The 19,140-nt window shown below is 54.6% G+C and overlaps 1 protein-coding gene across 1 annotated transcript in view; it reads left to right on the plus strand.

The window, feature by feature from the left end:
• Positions 1 to 19,021, plus strand: part of adgrd1 (adhesion G protein-coupled receptor D1) — a 202,776-nt gene extending 183,755 nt beyond the window's left edge. The window contains 3 exon segments of the mRNA XM_059993522.1: positions 9,292 to 9,333; positions 12,072 to 12,164; positions 17,606 to 19,021. Of these exon segments, the coding sequence (XP_059849505.1) occupies positions 9,292 to 9,333; positions 12,072 to 12,164; positions 17,606 to 17,701 (231 nt within the window). The 3' untranslated portion in view covers positions 17,702 to 19,021.
• The last annotated feature ends 119 nt before the right edge of the window (positions 19,022 to 19,140 follow it).

A 19,140-nucleotide genomic window follows, 5' to 3' on the forward strand; every position in this document is an offset into this window, starting at 1 on the left:
CAGCAGAGTGTCCCACACCCCCCCACTCTCACCAATGTCCCTCATGTACCTGTCACTACCCCCACCCCCAGCAGTGTCCCACACCCCCCCACTCTCACCAATGTCCCTCATGTCCCTGTCACTACCCCCACCCCCAGCAGAGTGTCCCACACCCCCCCCACTCTCACCAATGCCCCTCATGTCCCTGTCAGTACCCCCACCCCCAGCAGTGTCCCAGACACCCCCCCACTCTCACCAATGTCCCTCATGTACCTGTCACTACCCCCACCCCCAGCAGAGTGTCCCACACCCCCCCACTCTCACCAATGTCCCTCATGTACCTGACACTACCCCCACCCCCAGCAGTGTCCCACACCCCCCCACTCTCACCAATGTCCCTCATGTCCCTGTCACTACCCCCACCCCCAGCAGAGTGTCCCACACCCCCCCACTCTCACCAATGTCCCTCATGTCCCTGTCACTACCCCCACCCCCAGCAGAGTGTCCCTCACACCCCCCCACTCTCACCAATGTCCCTCATGTACCTGTCACTACCCCCACCCCCAGCAGTGTTCCACACCCCCCCCACTCTCACCAATGTCCCTCATGTACCTGTCACTACCCCCACCCCCAGCAGTGTCCCCACCCCCAGCAGAGTGTCCCACCCCCCCCCACTCTCACCAATGTCCCTCATGTCCCTGTCACTACCCCCAACCCCAGCAGAGTGTCCCACCCCCCCCCCCCACTCTCACCAATGCCCCTCATGTACCTGTCAGTACCCCCACCCCCAGCAGAGTGTCCCACACCCCCCCACTCTCACCAATGTCCCTCATGTACCTGTCAGTACCCCCACACCCAGCAGAGTGTTCCACACACCCCCCCACTCTCACCAATGCCCCTCATGTACCTGTCACTGTCCCCACCCCCAGCAGTGTTCCACACACCCCCCCACTCTCACCAATGTCCCACATGTCCCTGTCACTACCCCCACCCCCAGCAGAGTGTCCCACACCCCCCCACTCTCACCAATGCCCCTCATGTACCTGTCACTGTCCCCACCCCCAGCAGTGTTCCACACACCCCCCCACTCTCACCAATGTCCCTCATGTCCCTGTCACTACCCCCACCCCCAGCAGAGTGTCCCACACACCCCCCCACTCTCACCAATGTCCCTCATGTACCTGTCACTGTCCCCACCCCCAGCAGAGTGTCCCACACACCCCCCCACTCTCACCAATGCCCCTCATGTACCTGTCACTGTCCCCACCCCCAGCAGTGTCCCACACTCCCCCCCACTCTCACCAATGCCCCTCATGTCCCTGTCACTACCCCCACCCCCAGCAGTGTGTTCCACACCCCCCCACTCTCACCAATGCCCCTCATGTCCCTGTCACTACCCCCACCCCCAGCAGTGTGTTCCACCCCCCCCCACTCACACCAATGTCCCTCATGTACCTGTCACTGTCCCCACCCCCAGCAGAGTGTCCCTCACCCCCCCACTCTCACCAATGCCCCTCATGTACCTGTCACTGTCCCCACCCCCAGCAGTGTCCCAGACACCCCCCCACTCTCACCAATGCCCCTCATGTACCTGTCACTACCCCCACCCCCAGCAGAGTGTCCCACACCCCCCCACTCTCACCAATGTCCCTCATGTCCCTGTCACTACCCCCACCCCCAGCAGTGTCCCAGACACCCCCCCCCACTCTCACCAATGCCCCTCATGTCCCTGTCACTACCCCCACACCCAACAGTGTCCCACACACCCCCCCCACTCTCACCAATGCCCCTCATGTACCTGTCACTACCCCCACCCCCAGCAGAGTGTCCCACACACCCCCACTCTCACCAATGCCCCTCATGTCCCTGTCACTACCCCCACCCCCAGCAGTGTCCCACACACCCCCCCCACTCTCACCAATGCCCCTCATGTACCTGTCACTGTCCCCACCCCCAGCAGTGTCCCTCACACCCCCCACTCTCACCAATGCCCCTCATGTACCTGTCACTGTCCCCACCCCCAGCAGTGTTCCACACCCCCCCACTCTCACCAATGTCCCTCATGTCCCTGTCACTACCCCCACCCCCAGCAGAGTGTCCCACACCCCCCCCACTCTCACCAATGTCCCTCATGTCCCTGTCACTGTCCCCACCCCCAGCAGAGTGTCCCACACCCCCCCCACTCTCACCAATGTCCCTCACGTACCTGTCACTGTCCCCACCCCCAGCAGAGTGTCCCACACCCCCCCCCACTCTCACCAATGTCCCTCATGTACCTGTCACTACCCCCACCCCCAGCAGAGTGTCCCACACCCCCCCACTCTCACCAATGTCCCTCATGTACCTGTCACTGTCCCCACCCCCAGCAGAGTGTCCCACACACCCCCACTCTCACCAATGCCCCTCATGTCCCTGTCACTACCCCCACCCCCAGCAGTGTCCCACACACCCCCCACTCTCACCAATGCCCCTCATGTATCTGTCACTGTCCCCACCCCCAGCAGTGTTCCACACCCCCCCACTCTCACCAATGTCCCTCATGTACCTGTCACTACCCCCACCCCCAGCAGTGTCCCACACCCCCCCACTCTCACCAATGCCCCTCATGTACCTGTCACTGTCCCCACCCCCAGCAGAGTTCCACACACCCCCCCCCTCTCACCAATGCCCCTCATGTACCTGTCACTACCCCCACCCCCAGCAGAGTGTTCCACACCCCCCCACTCTCACCAATGTCCCTCATGTACCTGTCACTACCCCCACCCCCAGCAGAGTGTCCCACACCCCCCCCCACTCTCACCAATGTCCCTCATGTACCTGTCACTACCCCCACCCCCAGCAGAGTGTCCCACACCCCCCCCCACTCTCACCAATGTCCCTCATGTACCTGTCACTACCCCCACCCCCAGCAGAGTGTCCCTCACACCCCCCCACTCTCACCAATGTCCCTCATGTACCTGTCACTACCCCCACCCCCAGCAGTGTCCCACACACCCCCCCCACTCTCACCAATGTCCCTCATGTACCTGTCACTGTCCCCACCCCCAGCAGAGTGTTCCACACCCCCCCCACTCTCACCAATGCCCCTCATGTACCAGTCACTACCCCCACCCCCAGCAGTGTCCCACACACCCCCCCCACTCTCACCAATGCCCCTCATGTACCTGTCACTACCCCCACCCCCAGCAGTGTCCCACACACCCCCCACTCTCACCAATGCCCCTCATGTACCTGTCACTACCCCCACCCCCAGCAGTGTCCCACACACCCCCCACTCTCACCAATGCACCTCATGTACCTGTCACTGTCCCCACCCCCAGCAGAGTGTTCCACACCCCCCCCACTCTCACCAATGCCCCTCATGTACCAGTCACTACCCCCACCCCCAGCAGAGTGTCCCTCACCCCCCCCACTCTCACCAATGTCCCTCATGTACCTGTCACTACCCCCACCCCCAGCAGAGTGTTCCACACACCCCCCACTCTCACCAATGTCCCTCATGTACCTGTCACTACCCCCACCCCCAGCAGAGTGTCCCACACCCCCCCACTCTCACCAATGTCCCTCATGTCCCTGTCACTGTCCCCACCCCCAGCAGTGTCCCACACTCCCCCCCCACTCTCACCAATGTCCCTCATGTACCTGTCACTACCCCCACCCCCAGCAGAGTGTCCCACACCCCCCCCACTCTCACCAATGTCCCTCATGTACCTGTCACTACCCCCACCCCCAGCAGAGTGTCCCACACCCCCCCCACTCTCACCAATGTCCCTCATGTACCTGTCACTACCCCCACTCCCAGCAGAGTGTTCCACTCCCCCCCCACTCTCACCAATGTCCCTCATGTACCTGTCACTGTCCCCACCCCCAGCAGTGTCCCAGACACCCCCCCACTCTCACCAATGCCCCTCATGTACCTGTCACTACCCCCACCCACAGCAGAGTGTCCCTCACACCCCCCCACTCTCACCAATGCCCCTCATGTACCTGTCACTATCCCCACCCCCAGCAGAGTGTTCCACACCCCCCCCACTCTCACCAATGTCCCTCATGTACCTGTCACTACCCCCACCCCCAGCAGAGTGTCCCACACCCCCCCCACTCTCACCAATGTCCCTCATGTACCTGTCACTACCCCCACCCCCAGCAGTGTCCCACACCCCCCCCCCACTCTCACCAATGTCCCTCATGTCCCTGTCACTGTCCCCACCCCCAGCAGTGTTCCACACCCCCCCACTCTCACCAATGTCCCTCATGTACCTGTCACTGTCCCCACCCCCAGCAGAGTGTCCCACACCCCCCCACTCTCACCACTGTCCCTCATGTACCTGTCACTGTCCCCACCCCCAGCAGAGTCCCACACCCCCCCCCCACTCTCACCAATGTCCCTCATGTACCTGTCACTACCCCCACCCCCAGCAGAGTGTCCCACACCCCCCCCCACTCTCACCAATGTCCCTCATGTACCTGTCACTACCCCCACCCCCAGCAGAGTGTCCCACACACCCCCCCACTCTCACCAATGTCCCTCATGTACCTGTCACTACCCCCACCCCCAGCAGTGTCCCACCCCCCCACTCTCACCAATGTCCCTCATGTCCCTGTCACTGTCCCCACCCCCAGCAGTGTTCCACACCCCCCCACTCTCACCAATGTCCCTCATGTACCTGTCACTACCCCCACCCCCAGCAGTGTCCTACACCCCCCCCACTCTCACCAATGTCCCTCATGTACCTGTCACTACCCCCACCCCCAGCAGAGTGTTCCACACACTCCCCAACTCTCACCAATGTCCCTCATGTACCTGTCACTACCCCCACCCCCAGCAGAGTGTCCCACACCCCCCCCACTCTCACCAATGCCCCTCATGTACCTGTCACTACCCCCACCCCCAGCAGAGTGTCCCACACCCCCCCCACTCTCACCAATGCCCCTCATGTACCTGTCACTACCCCCACCCCCAGCAGAGTGTCCCACACCCCCCCCACTCTCACCAATGTCCCTCATGTACCTGTCACTGTCCCCACCCCCAGCAGAGTGTTCCACACCCCCCCCACTCTCACCAATGCCCCTCATGTACCTGTCACTACCCCCACCCCCAGCAGAGTGTCCCACACTCCCCAACTCTCACCAATGTCCCTCATGTACCTGTCACTGTCCCCACCCCCAGCAGAGTGTTCCACACTCCCCCCCCCACTCTCACCAATGTCCCTCATGTCCCTGTCACTGTCCCCACCCCCAGCAGTGTCCCTCACCCCCCCACTCTCACCAATGTCCCTCATGTACCTGTCACTACCCCCACCCCCAGCAGTGTCCCTCACACCCCCCACTCTCACCAATGTCCCTCATGTACCTGTCACTACCCCCACCCCCAGCAGAGTGTCCCACACCCCCCCACTCTCACCAATGTCCCTCATGTCCCTGTCACTACCCCCACCCCCAGCAGTGTTCCACACTCCCCCCCCCACTCTCACCAATGCCCCTCATGTCCCTGTCACTACCCCCACCCCCAGCAGAGTGTTCCACACACCCCCCCCACTCTCACCAATGTCCCTCATGTACCTGTCACTACCCCCACCCCCAGCAGTGTGTCCCACACACCCCCCACTCTCACCAATGTCCCTCATGTCCCTGTCACTACCCCCACCCCCAGCAGAGTGTCCCACACACCCCCCCACTCTCACCAATGCCCCGCATGTACCTGTCACTGTCCCCACCCCCAGCAGAGTGTCCCACACCCCCCCCCACTCTCACCAATGCCCCTCATGTCCCTGTCACTGTCCCCACCCCCAGCAGAGTGTCCCACACCCCCCCCCACTCTCACCAATGCCCCTCATGTCCCTGTCACTACCCCCACCCCCAGCAGAGTGTCCCTCACTCCCCCCCACTCTCACCAATGTCCCTCATGTACCTGTCACTACCCCCACCCCCAGCAGAGTGTCCCTCACTCCCCCCCACTCTCACCAATGTCCCTCATGTACCTGTCAGTACCCCCACCCCCAGCAGAGTGTTCCACACCCCCCCCACTCTCACCAATGTCCCTCATGTCCCTGTCACTGTCCCCACCCCCAGCAGAGTGTTCCACACCCCCCCCCCACTCTCACCAATGTCCCTCATGTACCTGTCACTGTCCCCACCCCCAGCAGTGTCCCAGACACCCCCCCCCCACTCTCACCAATGTCCTTCATGTACCTGTCACTACCCCCACCCCCAGCAGAGTGTTCCACACCCCCCCCCACTCTCACCAATGTCCCTCATGTACCTGTCACTACCCCCACCCCCAGCAGAGTGTTCCACACCCCCCCCCACTCTCACCAATGTCCCTCATGTACCTGTCACTACCCCCACCCCCAGCAGAGTGTCCCACACACCCCCCCCCACTCTCACCAATGTCCCTCATGTACCTGTCAGTACCCCCACCCCCAGCAGAGTGTCCCACACACACCCCCCCACTCTCACCAATGCCCCTCATGTACCTGTCACCACCCCCACCCCCAGCAGAGTGTTCCACACACCCCCCCCACTCTCACCAATGTCCCTCATGTACCTGTCACTACCCCCACCCCCAGCAGAGTGTCCCACACCCCCCCACTCTCACCAATGTCCCTCATGTACCTGTCAGTGTCCCCACACCCAACAGTGTTCCACACCCCCCCCACTCTCACCAATGCCCCTCATGTACCTGTCACTGTCCCCACCCCCAGCAGAGTGTCCCACACCCCCCCCACTCTCACCAATGTCCCTCATGTACCTGTCACTACCCCCACCCCCAGCAGAGTGTCCCACACCCCCCCCCACTCTCACCAATGTCCCTCATGTACCTGTCACTACCCCCACCCCCAGCAGAGTGTTCCACACTCCCCCCCCCACTCTCACCAATGTCCCTCATGTACCTGTCACTGTCCCCACCCCCAGCAGTGTCCCACACACCCCCCCACTCTCACCAATGTCCCTCATGTACCTGTCACTGTCCCCACCCCCAGCAGAGTGTCCCACACCCCCCCCCACTCTCACCAATGTCCCTCATGTCCCTGTCACTACCCCCACCCCCAGCAGAGTGTCCCACACACCCCCACTCTCACCAATGTCCCTCATGTACCTGTCACTACCCCCACCCCCAGCAGTGTCCCACACACCCCCCCACTCTCACCAATGCCCCTCATGTACCTGTCACTACCCCCACCCCCAGCAGAGTGTCCCACACACCCCCCCACTCTCACCAATGTCCCTCATGTACCTGTCACTACCCCCACACCCAGCAGTGTCCCACACACCCCCCCCCCACTCTCACCAATGCCCCTCATGTACCTGTCACTACCCCCACCCCCAGCAGAGTGTCCCAAACCCCCCCCCACTCTCACCAATGTCCCTCACGTACCTGTCACTGTCCCCACCCCCAGCAGAGTGTTCCACACACCCCCCCCACTCTCACCAATGTCCCTCATGTACCTGTCACTACCCCCACCCCCAGCAGTGTTCCACACCCCCCCCACTCTCACCAATGTCCCTCATGTCCCTGTCACTGTCCCCACCCCCAGCAGAGTGTCCCACACTCCCCCCACTCTCACCAATGTCCCTCATGTACCTGTCACTACCCCCACCCCCAGCAGTGTTCCACACCCCCCACTCTCACCAATGTCCCTCATGTACCTGTCACTACCCCCACCCCCAGCAGAGTGTTCCACACCCCCCCCCACTCTCACCAATGTCCCTCATGTACCTGTCACTACCCCCACCCCCAGCAGAGTGTTCCACACCCCCCCCCCACTCTCACCAATGTCCCTCATGTCCCTGTCACTACCCCCACCCCCAGCAGAGTGTCCCACACCCCCCCACTCTCACCAATGTCCCTCATGTACCTGTCAGTGTCCCCACACCCAACAGTGTTCCACACCCCCCCCCACTCTCACCAATGTCCCTCATGTACCTGTCACTACCCCCACCCCCAGCAGAGTGTCCCACACCCCCCCACTCTCACCAATGTCCCTCATGTCCCTGTCACTACCCCCACCCCCAGCAGAGTGTCCCACACACCCCCACTCTCTGTGTAAACAATGTACCTCCTTATTGAGATCAAACATCAGGAATTATGTCGAAGCTTTATAAAACTCTAGTTAGTCTGCAGCTGGAGTATTGTGTGCCGTTCTGGTTGCCCCACTCTAGGGAGGATGTTGAGGCTTTGGAGGGGGGCAGAAGAGGTTTACCAGGATGCTGCCTGGCTTAGAGGGCATGTGCTATCACGAGAGGCTGGATAAACTTGGGTTGTTTTCTCTGGAACAGTGGAGGCCGAGGGGAGATCTGATAGAGGTTTCTAAGATTATGAGAGGCATAGACAGAGTAGAAAGTTGTATCTGTTTCCCAGGGTTGAAATGTCAAATACCAGAGGGCATGCATTGAAGGGGAAAAGGGGGATGTGAGGTGTAAGTTTTTCTTACACGGAGAGGTGGGTGCTGGGAATGAGCTGCCTGGGGTGCTGGTAGGGGCAGAAACATTAGAGATTTTTAAGAGATATTTAGACAGGCATGAGTGTGAGGAAAATGGAAGGAGATGGACATGATGTAGATTTAGTTTATTTGACTATTTGATTATTAATTTAACTGGTTGAGCACAACAGTGAGGGCTGATGGGCCTGGTCCAGGGCTGTACTGTTCTGTGTTCTGACATCCCCCTATACGCTTCCTCCAGCCCCTCATTAGCTATTGCTGTACTGGGGAAATGCCTCTGGCTGTTAAGCCGATCAATGCCTCTCATCATTTTGTACACCTCTCATCCCTCTTCACTCCAAAGGGAAAACCCTGGCTCACTCAACCTATCTTCATAAGCCATGCTCTCAAATCCAGACGGCATCCTGGTAAATCTCCCCTGCACCCTCTCTTCTGCTGATGCTGGATATAACGTTTTCAAAGGTTCATTTAATGTCAGAGGAATGTATACAATATACATCCTGAAATGCTTTTTTCTTCACAAACATCCACGAAAACAGGAGTGCCCCAGAGACTGAACAACAGTTAGATGGTAGAACCCCATAGTCCCCCCCAGCTCCCCCCTCCCGTACGTACGTGGCAGCGAACAACAATCCCCCTCCTCCCCACCAAAATCAAAGCCCACCCGCTACCAGCGCTCATGTGAGCAAAGCAATAGCAAAGACACAGAACGCAGTTGTCCACCCGGTATTCGACATGTTGCAGGCTCTCTCTCTCCTAATAAGGGAGAAAGAGGTGACTCCATTCCATTTTCCAGCAAGCGGGGAGACATAACAAACGACTCGCTGGATTACCATGTTAAAAGTTTTTTTTCCCTCTTTTCTCGTAGGGATTCTTCATCTTCCTGTTCCATTGTATTCTGAACTCTGAGGTGAGTGATGAGAATTCAGCCTCATGTGTTACCGTTGACGTACACTCACTGGCCTCTTTATTAGGGACGGGAGAGGAACCTGCTATGGTCAGCTACAGTGGCCCGTCCACTTCAGGGTTCGACGTGTTGTGCATTCAGAGATGCTCGTCTGCCCACCACTGTTGTAACACGTGGTTATTTGAGTTACTGTCAGCCTGAACCAGTCTGGCCGTTCTCCTCTGACCTCTCTCGTGGACAAGGTGTTTTCACGCTCAGGAATACCACTCACTGAATGTTTCTTTCTAGTTGTTTTGCATTATTCCCAGTAAACTCTAGAGACTGTTGTGTGTGTGAAAATCCCAGGAGATCAGCAGTTTCTGAGATACTCAAACCACCCCATCTGGCACCAACAATCATTCTAGGTCACATCAAATCTCTTCCCCATTTTGATGTTTGGTCTGAACAACAGCTGAATCTCTTGACCATGTCTGCGTGCTTTATTTCATCGAGTTGTTGCCACCTGATTGGCTGATTAGATATTTGCACTAAGGAGCAGGTGTACCTAATAAAGTGGCCACTGAGATTGTACGACATTGTTCTGTGGCGGCTGTACAATGTAACGATGTAAAACTGCTGTAGGTTTCAGAGCACCCTGCTGTGTCGGTGACCTGGTTACACCCCACTGCTGTCTGCAGGTTGTCCGGGTGTCCTCCCACGTTCCAAAGATGTACGGATTCCGGAGGAGCGCTCAGGGAGACCTGCACAGTTACAGGGAAATGAGCAAACTCCTTACAGACAGCGAGGAATCGCTGGCACTGTAAAACGTTATGATACCTGCTACACTATCATAAGACATTGAAGCAGAATTAGGCCATTCGGCCCATCGAGTCTGTTCTGTCATTCCATCATGGTGGATTTATTAGCCCTCTCAGTCCCGTCCTCCTGCCTTCTCTCCACAACCTTTGATGATGATGAAGCCTCCGTCGGTCAGGGCTAATGATGGATGTTGTGATCTAGCTGTTTATGCAAACCAGGCCACTACGATATGGAGAGCAAGCTGCTGCCCATGTAGCAGGCTCCCCCCTCATAGAACACATACAGCACAATACAGGCCCTTTGGCCCACAAAGCTGTGCCGAACATGTCCCTACCTTAGAACCACCTAGGATTTACCCATAGCCCTCTATTTTTCTAAGCTCCATGTAGCCATCCAGGAGTCTCTTAAAAGACCCTATCGTTTCTGCCTCCACCACCACCGGCAGCCCATTCCACACACTCACCACTCTCTGTGTAAAAAACTTAGCCCTGACATCTCCTCTGTACTTGCTTCCAAGCACCTTAAAATTATGCCCCCTCATGCTAGCCATTTCAGCCCTGGGAAAAAGCCTCTGACTATCCACACGATCAATGCCTCTTATCATCTTGTACACCTCTATCAGATCACCTCTCACCCTCCATCACTCCAAGGAGAAAAGGCCAAGTTCACTCAATCAAGTTCAATCCAGGCAACATCCTTGTAAATCTCCTCTGCACCCTTTCTATGGTTTCCACATCCTTCCTGTAGTGAGGCGACCAGAACTGAGCACAGTACTCCAAGTGGGGTCTGACCAGGGTCCTATATAGCTGTAACATTCCCTCTTGGCTCTTAAACTCAATCCAATGATTGATGAAGGACAATACACTGTATGCCTTCTTAACCACAGAGTCAACCTGCGCAGCTGCTTTGAGCGTTTTATGGACTCAGACCCCAAGATCCCTCTGATCCTCCACATTGCCAAGAGTCTTACCATTAATACTATATTCTGCCATCATATTTGACCCACCAAAATGAACCACCCCACACTTAACTGGGTTGAACTTCATCTGCCACTTCTCAGCCCAGTTTTGCATCCTATCAATGTTCCACTGTAACCTCTGACAGCCTTCCACACTATCCACAACACCTCCAACCTTTGTGTCATCAGCAAATTTACTAACCCATCCCTCCACTTCCTCAAGCAGGTCATTTATAAAAATCACGAAGAGTAGGGGTCCCAGAACAGATCCCTGAGGCACCCCACTGGTCACTGACCTCCATGTAGAATATGACCTATCTACAACCACTCTTTGCCTTCTGTGGGCAAGCCAGTTCTGGATCCACAAAGCAATGTCACCTTGGATCCCATGCCTCCTTACTTTCTCAATAAGCCTTGCATGGGGTATCTTATCAAATGCCTTGCTGAAATCCATATACACTACATTTACTGCCCTACCATCATCAATGTGTTTAGTCACATCCTCAAAAAATTCAATCTCCATACAGATAAGTCCAAAGGAACGGCAGAGACCGATACGGTTTGGCACCAGAGGTGTCAAAGGAATTGCCAATCAGTGTTGAACTCAAAGTAGGACTGCCTTAGGGAAAATCCCTTGGGTATTTCCCTCAGGGTTTTCTCCTGAAGCTTTCCCCATGAGTGGGTACAGCCATAAGACAGTGGAGGTTTGAGATCAGTTTTCCTCCTTCTATTTGAGCTGCCAACCATGGCTGAGGAGCCCCATCTGCCCAAAGTGACTTGTTTTATGCGCTAGTAACCCGCCTTTGCCCCTTTACCTGTCAGTAGAAATGACTCCAATAGTCTCACTGAGCAATTTTCTCTCCCGTTCATACCCCCAATCTGATCTGTCATGTCCCCTTGCTCTTCCACGTAGCTGTACCCTCTTTCTGTATGCTCTCCGCTCTCTAACCCATGCTAACATCCTCTGGGGTTTACATTCCCTTAGGTCAGGGCTGCTCTGAAGCACAAAACGAAGGTCTGGTCTCTCAACAGCAGCTCCATGCGCAACGTCAATATCAAGCCCTTCCACTCGGACATCGTAAGTATTACTGTGTCGAACACCGACAGGTATAACGGCCCAGTGCAGGCAAGTGGGTTAGCATGGATGAGCTGGGCTGAGGGTCTGGTTCTGTGCGGTATGACTCAATGAGATGGTGTGCGTGGGGTTTGGCAGTTGTCTCAGGGTAGACCTTAACTGTCCTTTCAGCAGGAGATAGAAGTGAAAACGACTGGCCGTCTTGCGATCGAGACATTCTTCAGAAGACTGAGGAGAAAGTGTGTTGCTTACAGCTGTTACAACTTGAATGGTCAGAGAACGGGCCGAGGGAACAAAGAGAAAGCAGTTGTGGTCATCCCACACTCAGACAAGTGAGAACACGATTCCTGCGAGAACAACTAAACTATGAAATGGCCAGATTCAGGTGCATGGCATCTGCTACTGAAAAGCTGAAGCTTCTGCAAAATATTTATGCAAAACAATTAATATGTTCTTTACTGAGCGATTGTGCGTATGGCTCAGCTACGAACTGTTCCTACTGACAGGAAAATGGGCAGGTTACTGGCACCTTAAAACCAGTTGCTGTGAGCAGATGGGTGTTGACAGCCGTGGCTGGCAGCTCAACTAGGAGAAGGAAATCTTTGACCGCAGACCTATGCCACCCTGCGGTTATACCCGCTCCTGGGGAAGGCTTCAAGAGTAAACCCTGAGGGAAAAATCTGGAGCTGGAGTCCCTGAGGCAGTCCTATGTTGAGTTCAACTCTGACCGGCAACTCCTGGTGCCAAACTATACTGGTCACTACTTTTCCTTTTGATTCATCAGCCACTTGGAGAAGGGGGGAGCCTGCCACATGGGCAACAACTTGCCCTCCATCTCAAACTGCTTAGCCCCCAATCAGGGTCACGTGACCCCATGGGAGCAGGTAGTGGATGGTCGTTTGAGCAGCCGGTGCAGATCAGAAGTCCTGGTTATGTGACCACCGACACCAGGCAGACAGTCTCTGAAGAGTATTGGTAATGTCTGGGATCACCCGTCTTGTAAAGACACTGCCCAGAAGAAGGCAATGGCAAACCACTTCTGTAGAAAAATTTGCCAAGAACAATCATGGTCATGGAAAGACCGTGATCTCCCATGTCATACCACACGGCACGTGATGATGACGATGATGATGAATCCAACACTACAGAGGTTGGAGTTCTGAAGTAAGAAGCGAAAATGCCAGAAAGACTCAGCAGAGCAGGAGTGTTTGTGGAAAGAGAAGAGAAACAGGACCAAAGGTTTGGTCAAAGATCCTCCATGAATCACTCTGTGATTGTGGATGAGAGCTTGACCCCTGGGATCCAATCCAAGTTTCAAAGTAAATTTACCAAATTATGTGTATGTCACTATTTACCACTTTGAGATACATTTTCTTGCAGGCATTTGCAGGAAAATGCCTGCATTTACGAAACAAAGGGGGCGGCACAGTAACGTAGTGGTTAGCACAACGGTTTACAGTACCAGTGACCCGGGTTCAATTCCCATCACACGGTAGTGTAGTGGTTAGCACAACGGTTTACAGTACCAGTGACCCGGGTTCAATTCCCATCGCACGGTAGTGTAGTGGTTAGCACAACGGTTTACAGTACCAGTGACCCGGGTTCAATTCCCATCGCACGGTAGTGTAGCGATTAGCACAACGGTTTACAGTACCAGTGACCCGGGTTCAATTCCCATCGCACAGTAGTGTAGTGGTTAGCACAACGGTTTACAGTACCAGTGACCCGGGTTCAATTCCCATCGCACGGTAGTATAGTGGTTAGCACAACGGTTTACAGTACCTGTGACCCAGGTTCAATTCCCATCACACGGTAGTGTAGTGGTTAGCACAATGCTTTACAGTACCATTGGCCCGGGTTCAATTCCCATCACACGGTAGTGTAGTGGTTAGCACAACACTTTACAGTACCAGTGACCCGGGTTCAATTCCCATCACACGGTAGTGTAGTGGTTAGCACAACGGTTTACAGTACCAGTGACCCGGGTTCAATTCCCATCGCACGGTAGTGTAGTGGTTAGCACAACGGTTTACAGTACCAGTGACCCGGGTTCAATTCCCATCGCACGGTAGTGTAGTGGTTAGCACAACGGTTTACAGTACCAGTGACCCGGGTTCAATTCCCATCGCACGGTAGTGTAGTGGTTAGCACAACGGTTTACAGTACCAGTGACCCGGGTTTAATTCCTGTCACTGTCTGTACTTTGTACGTTCTCTCCATGACTGTGTGGGTTTCCTCCAGGTGCTCTGGTTTTTCTCCCACAGCCCAAAGAGGTGCTGGTTGGTAGGTTAATTGTAAATTATCCCGTGATTAGGTTCGGAGTAAATCGGGGGATGGCTGGGCAGCGCGGCTCAAAGTGCCGGGAGGGCCTGTTCCACACCGTATCTCAATAGATAAATAAATAGTTTGATAAATAAGAATAATGTATACCTAAACAAGGATTGACAAACATTCACACACAGACAAACTGCACCTCTGCATCACCCCATCTCCTCCTGGACTGTTCTCCTGTCCCTCACCCTCCTCCCGATCTGCCTCCTCTCTAACTTCCGCCAGCTCCAACAGGATCCCATCACCAGACACGTTTCCCCTCACCCCCTCAGCATTTCAAAGGCATCAGTCCTGGCCAGGTATCTTGGTGTACCCTTCCAGACGCTGGACAACCTGGGGAACTTCCCCAAGTGACCAAGGCAAGTAAAACTCCTCGTTCTTTCATAGAAATTAGAAATCTATAGCATATTAACAGGCCCTTCAGCCCACAATGTTGTACCGACTCTAGAATTTCCCTACCGCATCACCCCCTATTTTTCTAAGCTCCTTGTACCTATCTGAGAGTCTCTTAAAAGACCCTATTGTATTCGCTGGCAGTGCATTCCGTGCACCCACCACTCTCTGTGTGAAAAACATTCCTCTGACATCCCCCCTTGTACCTACTTCCAAGCAGATCTTCTCTTCCAACCCAGACGTTTCCTATAGGGGGAAATGATTCCAGCACTGAAAGGCTTATCATAACGGGGAGAGTCTGATGGCTCTGGAGCTGGACTCGCTAGAGTAAAGAAGAATGAGAGGGCAATCTCATTGAAACCTACCGAATGTTGAAAGGCCCAGATAGAATGGATGTGGAGAGGATGTTTCTATCAGTGGGTGAGTCTAAGACCAGAGGACACAGGCTCAGAATAGAAGGACATTCACTTAGAATTTCTTAAGGCAAGGGGTGGTGAATCTGTGCAACTCATTGCCACAAAGAGCTGTGAAGGCCAAGACATAGGGTATATTTAAAATGCAGGGTGATAGGTTCTTGATAAGGTGGGGCATCAAAGGTTATGGGGAGAAAGTAGGAGAATGGGGTTGAGAGGGATAGTAATTCAGCCATGATGGAGCAGATCGGCCCGATTTTGTGCCTTTTCCTTAGGGTCTTCAGTAGAACTTCTTCCAGTCACTCTGTGTTCACAGTGTGGTCTCCTCTGCACCAGGGAGGCTAAGTACTTACTGGATGACCACCTCAGTTCAGTCTGCGGTGGGGGGGGGGGGGGGGGTGGAGATGTCTCTGAGTTTCCTGTGGCCTGGCATGATGGCTCCCCTCCTCCCTCCCACTCTGACTTCTCTTTCCGTGGCTTCCAAGATCCTCTCCTTACCTTTCCCTCAGATTCTCCGTCAAGCTCTCCAACTCTGAGTACATTTACATGGAGCGTGGTCACAAGAAAGCAGCACCTATCATCGAGAATTTGGGGTGCCAGCGTTGCAGTTAGCTGTTCTGGAGTTTAAAGTTCAGTGTCAGCACTGTTCTGTGAGGAGTCTCTGTACACCCTCTCCAAAGAATGCGTGGGTTTTCCCTGGGTGCTCCGGTTTCCTCCTACACTCCAAAGATGCCCCCGTTAGGTTAATTGGTCATTGTAAATTGTCCTGTGATTACTCACTGCCTGTTACATCAATGAAGGTCCTCCATCTCTGGCGGTGTTCAGGGCTTCCTTCGTCATGTCAGCAGCTTCCTCTCGGTTTTCACTCCCGTCAGGCATGCAAGTCCCAGGTGGAGACTCAGGAATACCGTCACACTCAGATGTAGAAGGAATCTTCATTGCTGTTTCTGTAACAATTTTGTTTTACCAGTCAGGGTTGTAGCTCTGAGCTGAACTCCCGAACCTAGAGGAGGTGGACCACTCGTCTGACCTCTACCCTTTGACCTGTTTGGTATGGTGACCCTTCCAAGGACCAAAGCACAAGGCCCTGACTCCAGCCAACAAGCTCTCCGGGTCATTGAGGCAGGCAAGGCCCCAAGCCACAACAAGGTTGGAGGGCCCCGTGATTATGTTAGGGTTAATTGTGTTTGTGAGATTGCTGGGCAGCATGACTTGAAGGGATAGGACCCATTGCACGCTATCTCTAAATAAAGAAAAGAACCCCTGCCATCCAGGCCATGCTGTCTTCTCACTGCTACCATTGGGAAGGAGGTACAGCCATAGGCCCCACACCTCCAGGTTCAGGGACAGTTATTACCCCTCAACCGTCAGGCTCCTGAACCAGTGTGGATAACTTCACTCACCTCGACTCTGAACTGAGCCTAGGGTCCCACACCACCAGGTTCAGGGACAGTTATTACCCCTCAACCATCAGGCTCCTGAACCAGTGTGGATAACTTCACTCACCTCAACTCTGAACTGAGCCCAGGGTCCCACACCACCAGGTTCAGGAACAGTTATTACCCCTCAACTGTCAGACTCCTGAACCGGTGTGGATAACTTCACTCACCTCAACTCTGAACTGATTCCACCACCTACACACTTGCTTTGAAGGACTCTACACTACAGTTCTCAGTATTATTTTTTATTTGTGCAACTTGTTGTCTTTTGCATGTTGGATGTCAGTTACGTTCTGACTTGTCAGTCATGGCCGTCTCCTGTACCAAGACGAAGCCTCCCTCAGGGTAGAGGGGCAACACCTTATATTCTGTCTTGGTCACCTCCAACCTGATAGTATGAATATCGATTTCTCCTGCTGGTAAAATAAATTTCCCCACCCACCCCCTTCTGTTCCCCACTCTGGACTCTTACCTCTCTTCATCTGCCTACCACCTCCCCCTGAGTCTCCTCCCCTTTCTCCTATGGTCCACTCTTCTCTCCTATCAGGTTCCTTCTCCAGCCGTTTCCCTCACCGGACCATGTGGCTTCTCCTAGCACCTCCCATCTATCCTCCTTTCCAACATTTTATTCGGGTGTCTTCTGCCTGCCTTCCCAGTGCCGACAAAAGGTCTCAGCATGCAGTATCGACTACATGCAGTATTCATTTCCACAGATGCTGCCTGATCTGCCGAGCTCCTCCAGCATTGTGTGTCTGCGGCTATGCGGTTTTTTTTATAACGTATAATGCATTTCACTCGATGTTTTGATGCACATTGAAAAATAAAGGTCATTAAATCTTTAATCTTTCCTGTTCCCTCCCCCCACCAGATGAACGGAAACCGAGCTGTCACCAGCCCCGCCAAGGTGAACACCTGAGAGAGGAGCACAGATGTCGGGCATCGCGTGGAGTTGTCCACGGTGTGAGTCCGACCATCGCCGACTCCCACCCACCCGTCCCGCCAGCGTCCCCAGGCAGACCGTGGATCAGCACAGCAGATTCAGAACTGTTCATCATCACCGTGAAATCCGTCGTTTGCTTTAACAGCCAAACACAACTGAAGACATTGCCCCCGGTCCGGGAAGGGGAGGTGGGCGTCAGGTGTCCGATAACCCCGCGGTCAGTGTCTGAGCCCGGATGAACCACATCTCTGTCTGCCCTGAGGGAGGAGGGGCTTCGGGCATCGTCAGAGCCCCCTGTCCTGGGCCAGTCCTTCAACCTGCAACCCATCTTCCTCTCTTCCAGGGATGAGTTCTTCGTGGTGTTTCTGTGGCTCTGGGCTTTTAACGGGATGGGGTTGCTAACCAAAACCCAAACCTCCTCCTTTCGCAGCCACCCATGGCGACGCTGGAGATCTGTGTATATAACACAACCCTGCCCTCCCTCGGGGCCGCTGCTGGGGGGGCTGTCTGATGTGCTCTCACATCAGTCTGACCAGCACAAAACGTGCGGTAATCGTAAGCTGAAACCTTTGTCTGTTTCCTCAGACATGGGAGTGGTGCGTGCGTGTGTGTTGGTGGGACGCGTGTTCCCTGCGGATGGTATATAGGGCTCTGCCAAGACACAAGTCAGTGACTGAAGAGCGAGCTTCTCTTGTAGCTCTTTGCGTTCCGTAGTGATCACGTTTCTGCCGACTCTCTCTGAGGCGGAATCAGAATTTCGGTGTAATATCACGGGCAAATGTCAAGAAATTTGTTGTTTTGCGGCGGCAGTACATTGCAATACGTAATAATTAAAAAAACTATAAATTACAATAAGAAATATATTTTAAAGTTAAATTAAAAAAGTAGTGAGGTAGTGATCGTGGGTTCAGTGTCCGTTCAGAAATCAGATGGCAGAGGGGAAGTAGCGGTTCCTGAATCACTGAGTGTGTGTCTTCAGGCTCCTGTACCTCCTCCCTGATGGCAGAGAGGAAGTAGCGGTTCCTGAATCGCTGAGTGTGTGTCTCCAGGCTGCCGATGGTAACACTGAGAAGAGGGGGATGGGTGGTGGGGGTCCTTAATGAGGGATGTGGCCGTTTAGAGGCATTGGTCCTTGAAGATGTCCTGGACGCTGGGGAGCCTGGTGCCCATGGCGGAGCTGGCTGAGTTTACAACTCTCTGCAGCTTTTTCCGATCCTGTGCCCCCCCACCCACACCAGACAGTGATGCAGCCGGTTAGAATGCTCTCCGTGTTACATTTGTAGAGTTCTGTCTGGGTTTTTCGAATCCCTTTCAAGTGTTAACTCCACTTGGATTAAACGTTTACTGGAACATGAGCTGTTACTCTGCTGTCTTTGGGAGGATTATCTCAGTGCCCTTCCCCACGGGATGAGAACGGTGAATGTGCCCGGTCCACACGCTGCAGGGCCAAGCTCGGCGTGCTA

Source organism: Hypanus sabinus, chromosome 18, assembly GCF_030144855.1.
Source record: "Hypanus sabinus isolate sHypSab1 chromosome 18, sHypSab1.hap1, whole genome shotgun sequence".
NCBI lineage: Eukaryota > Metazoa > Chordata > Chondrichthyes > Myliobatiformes > Dasyatidae > Hypanus > Hypanus sabinus.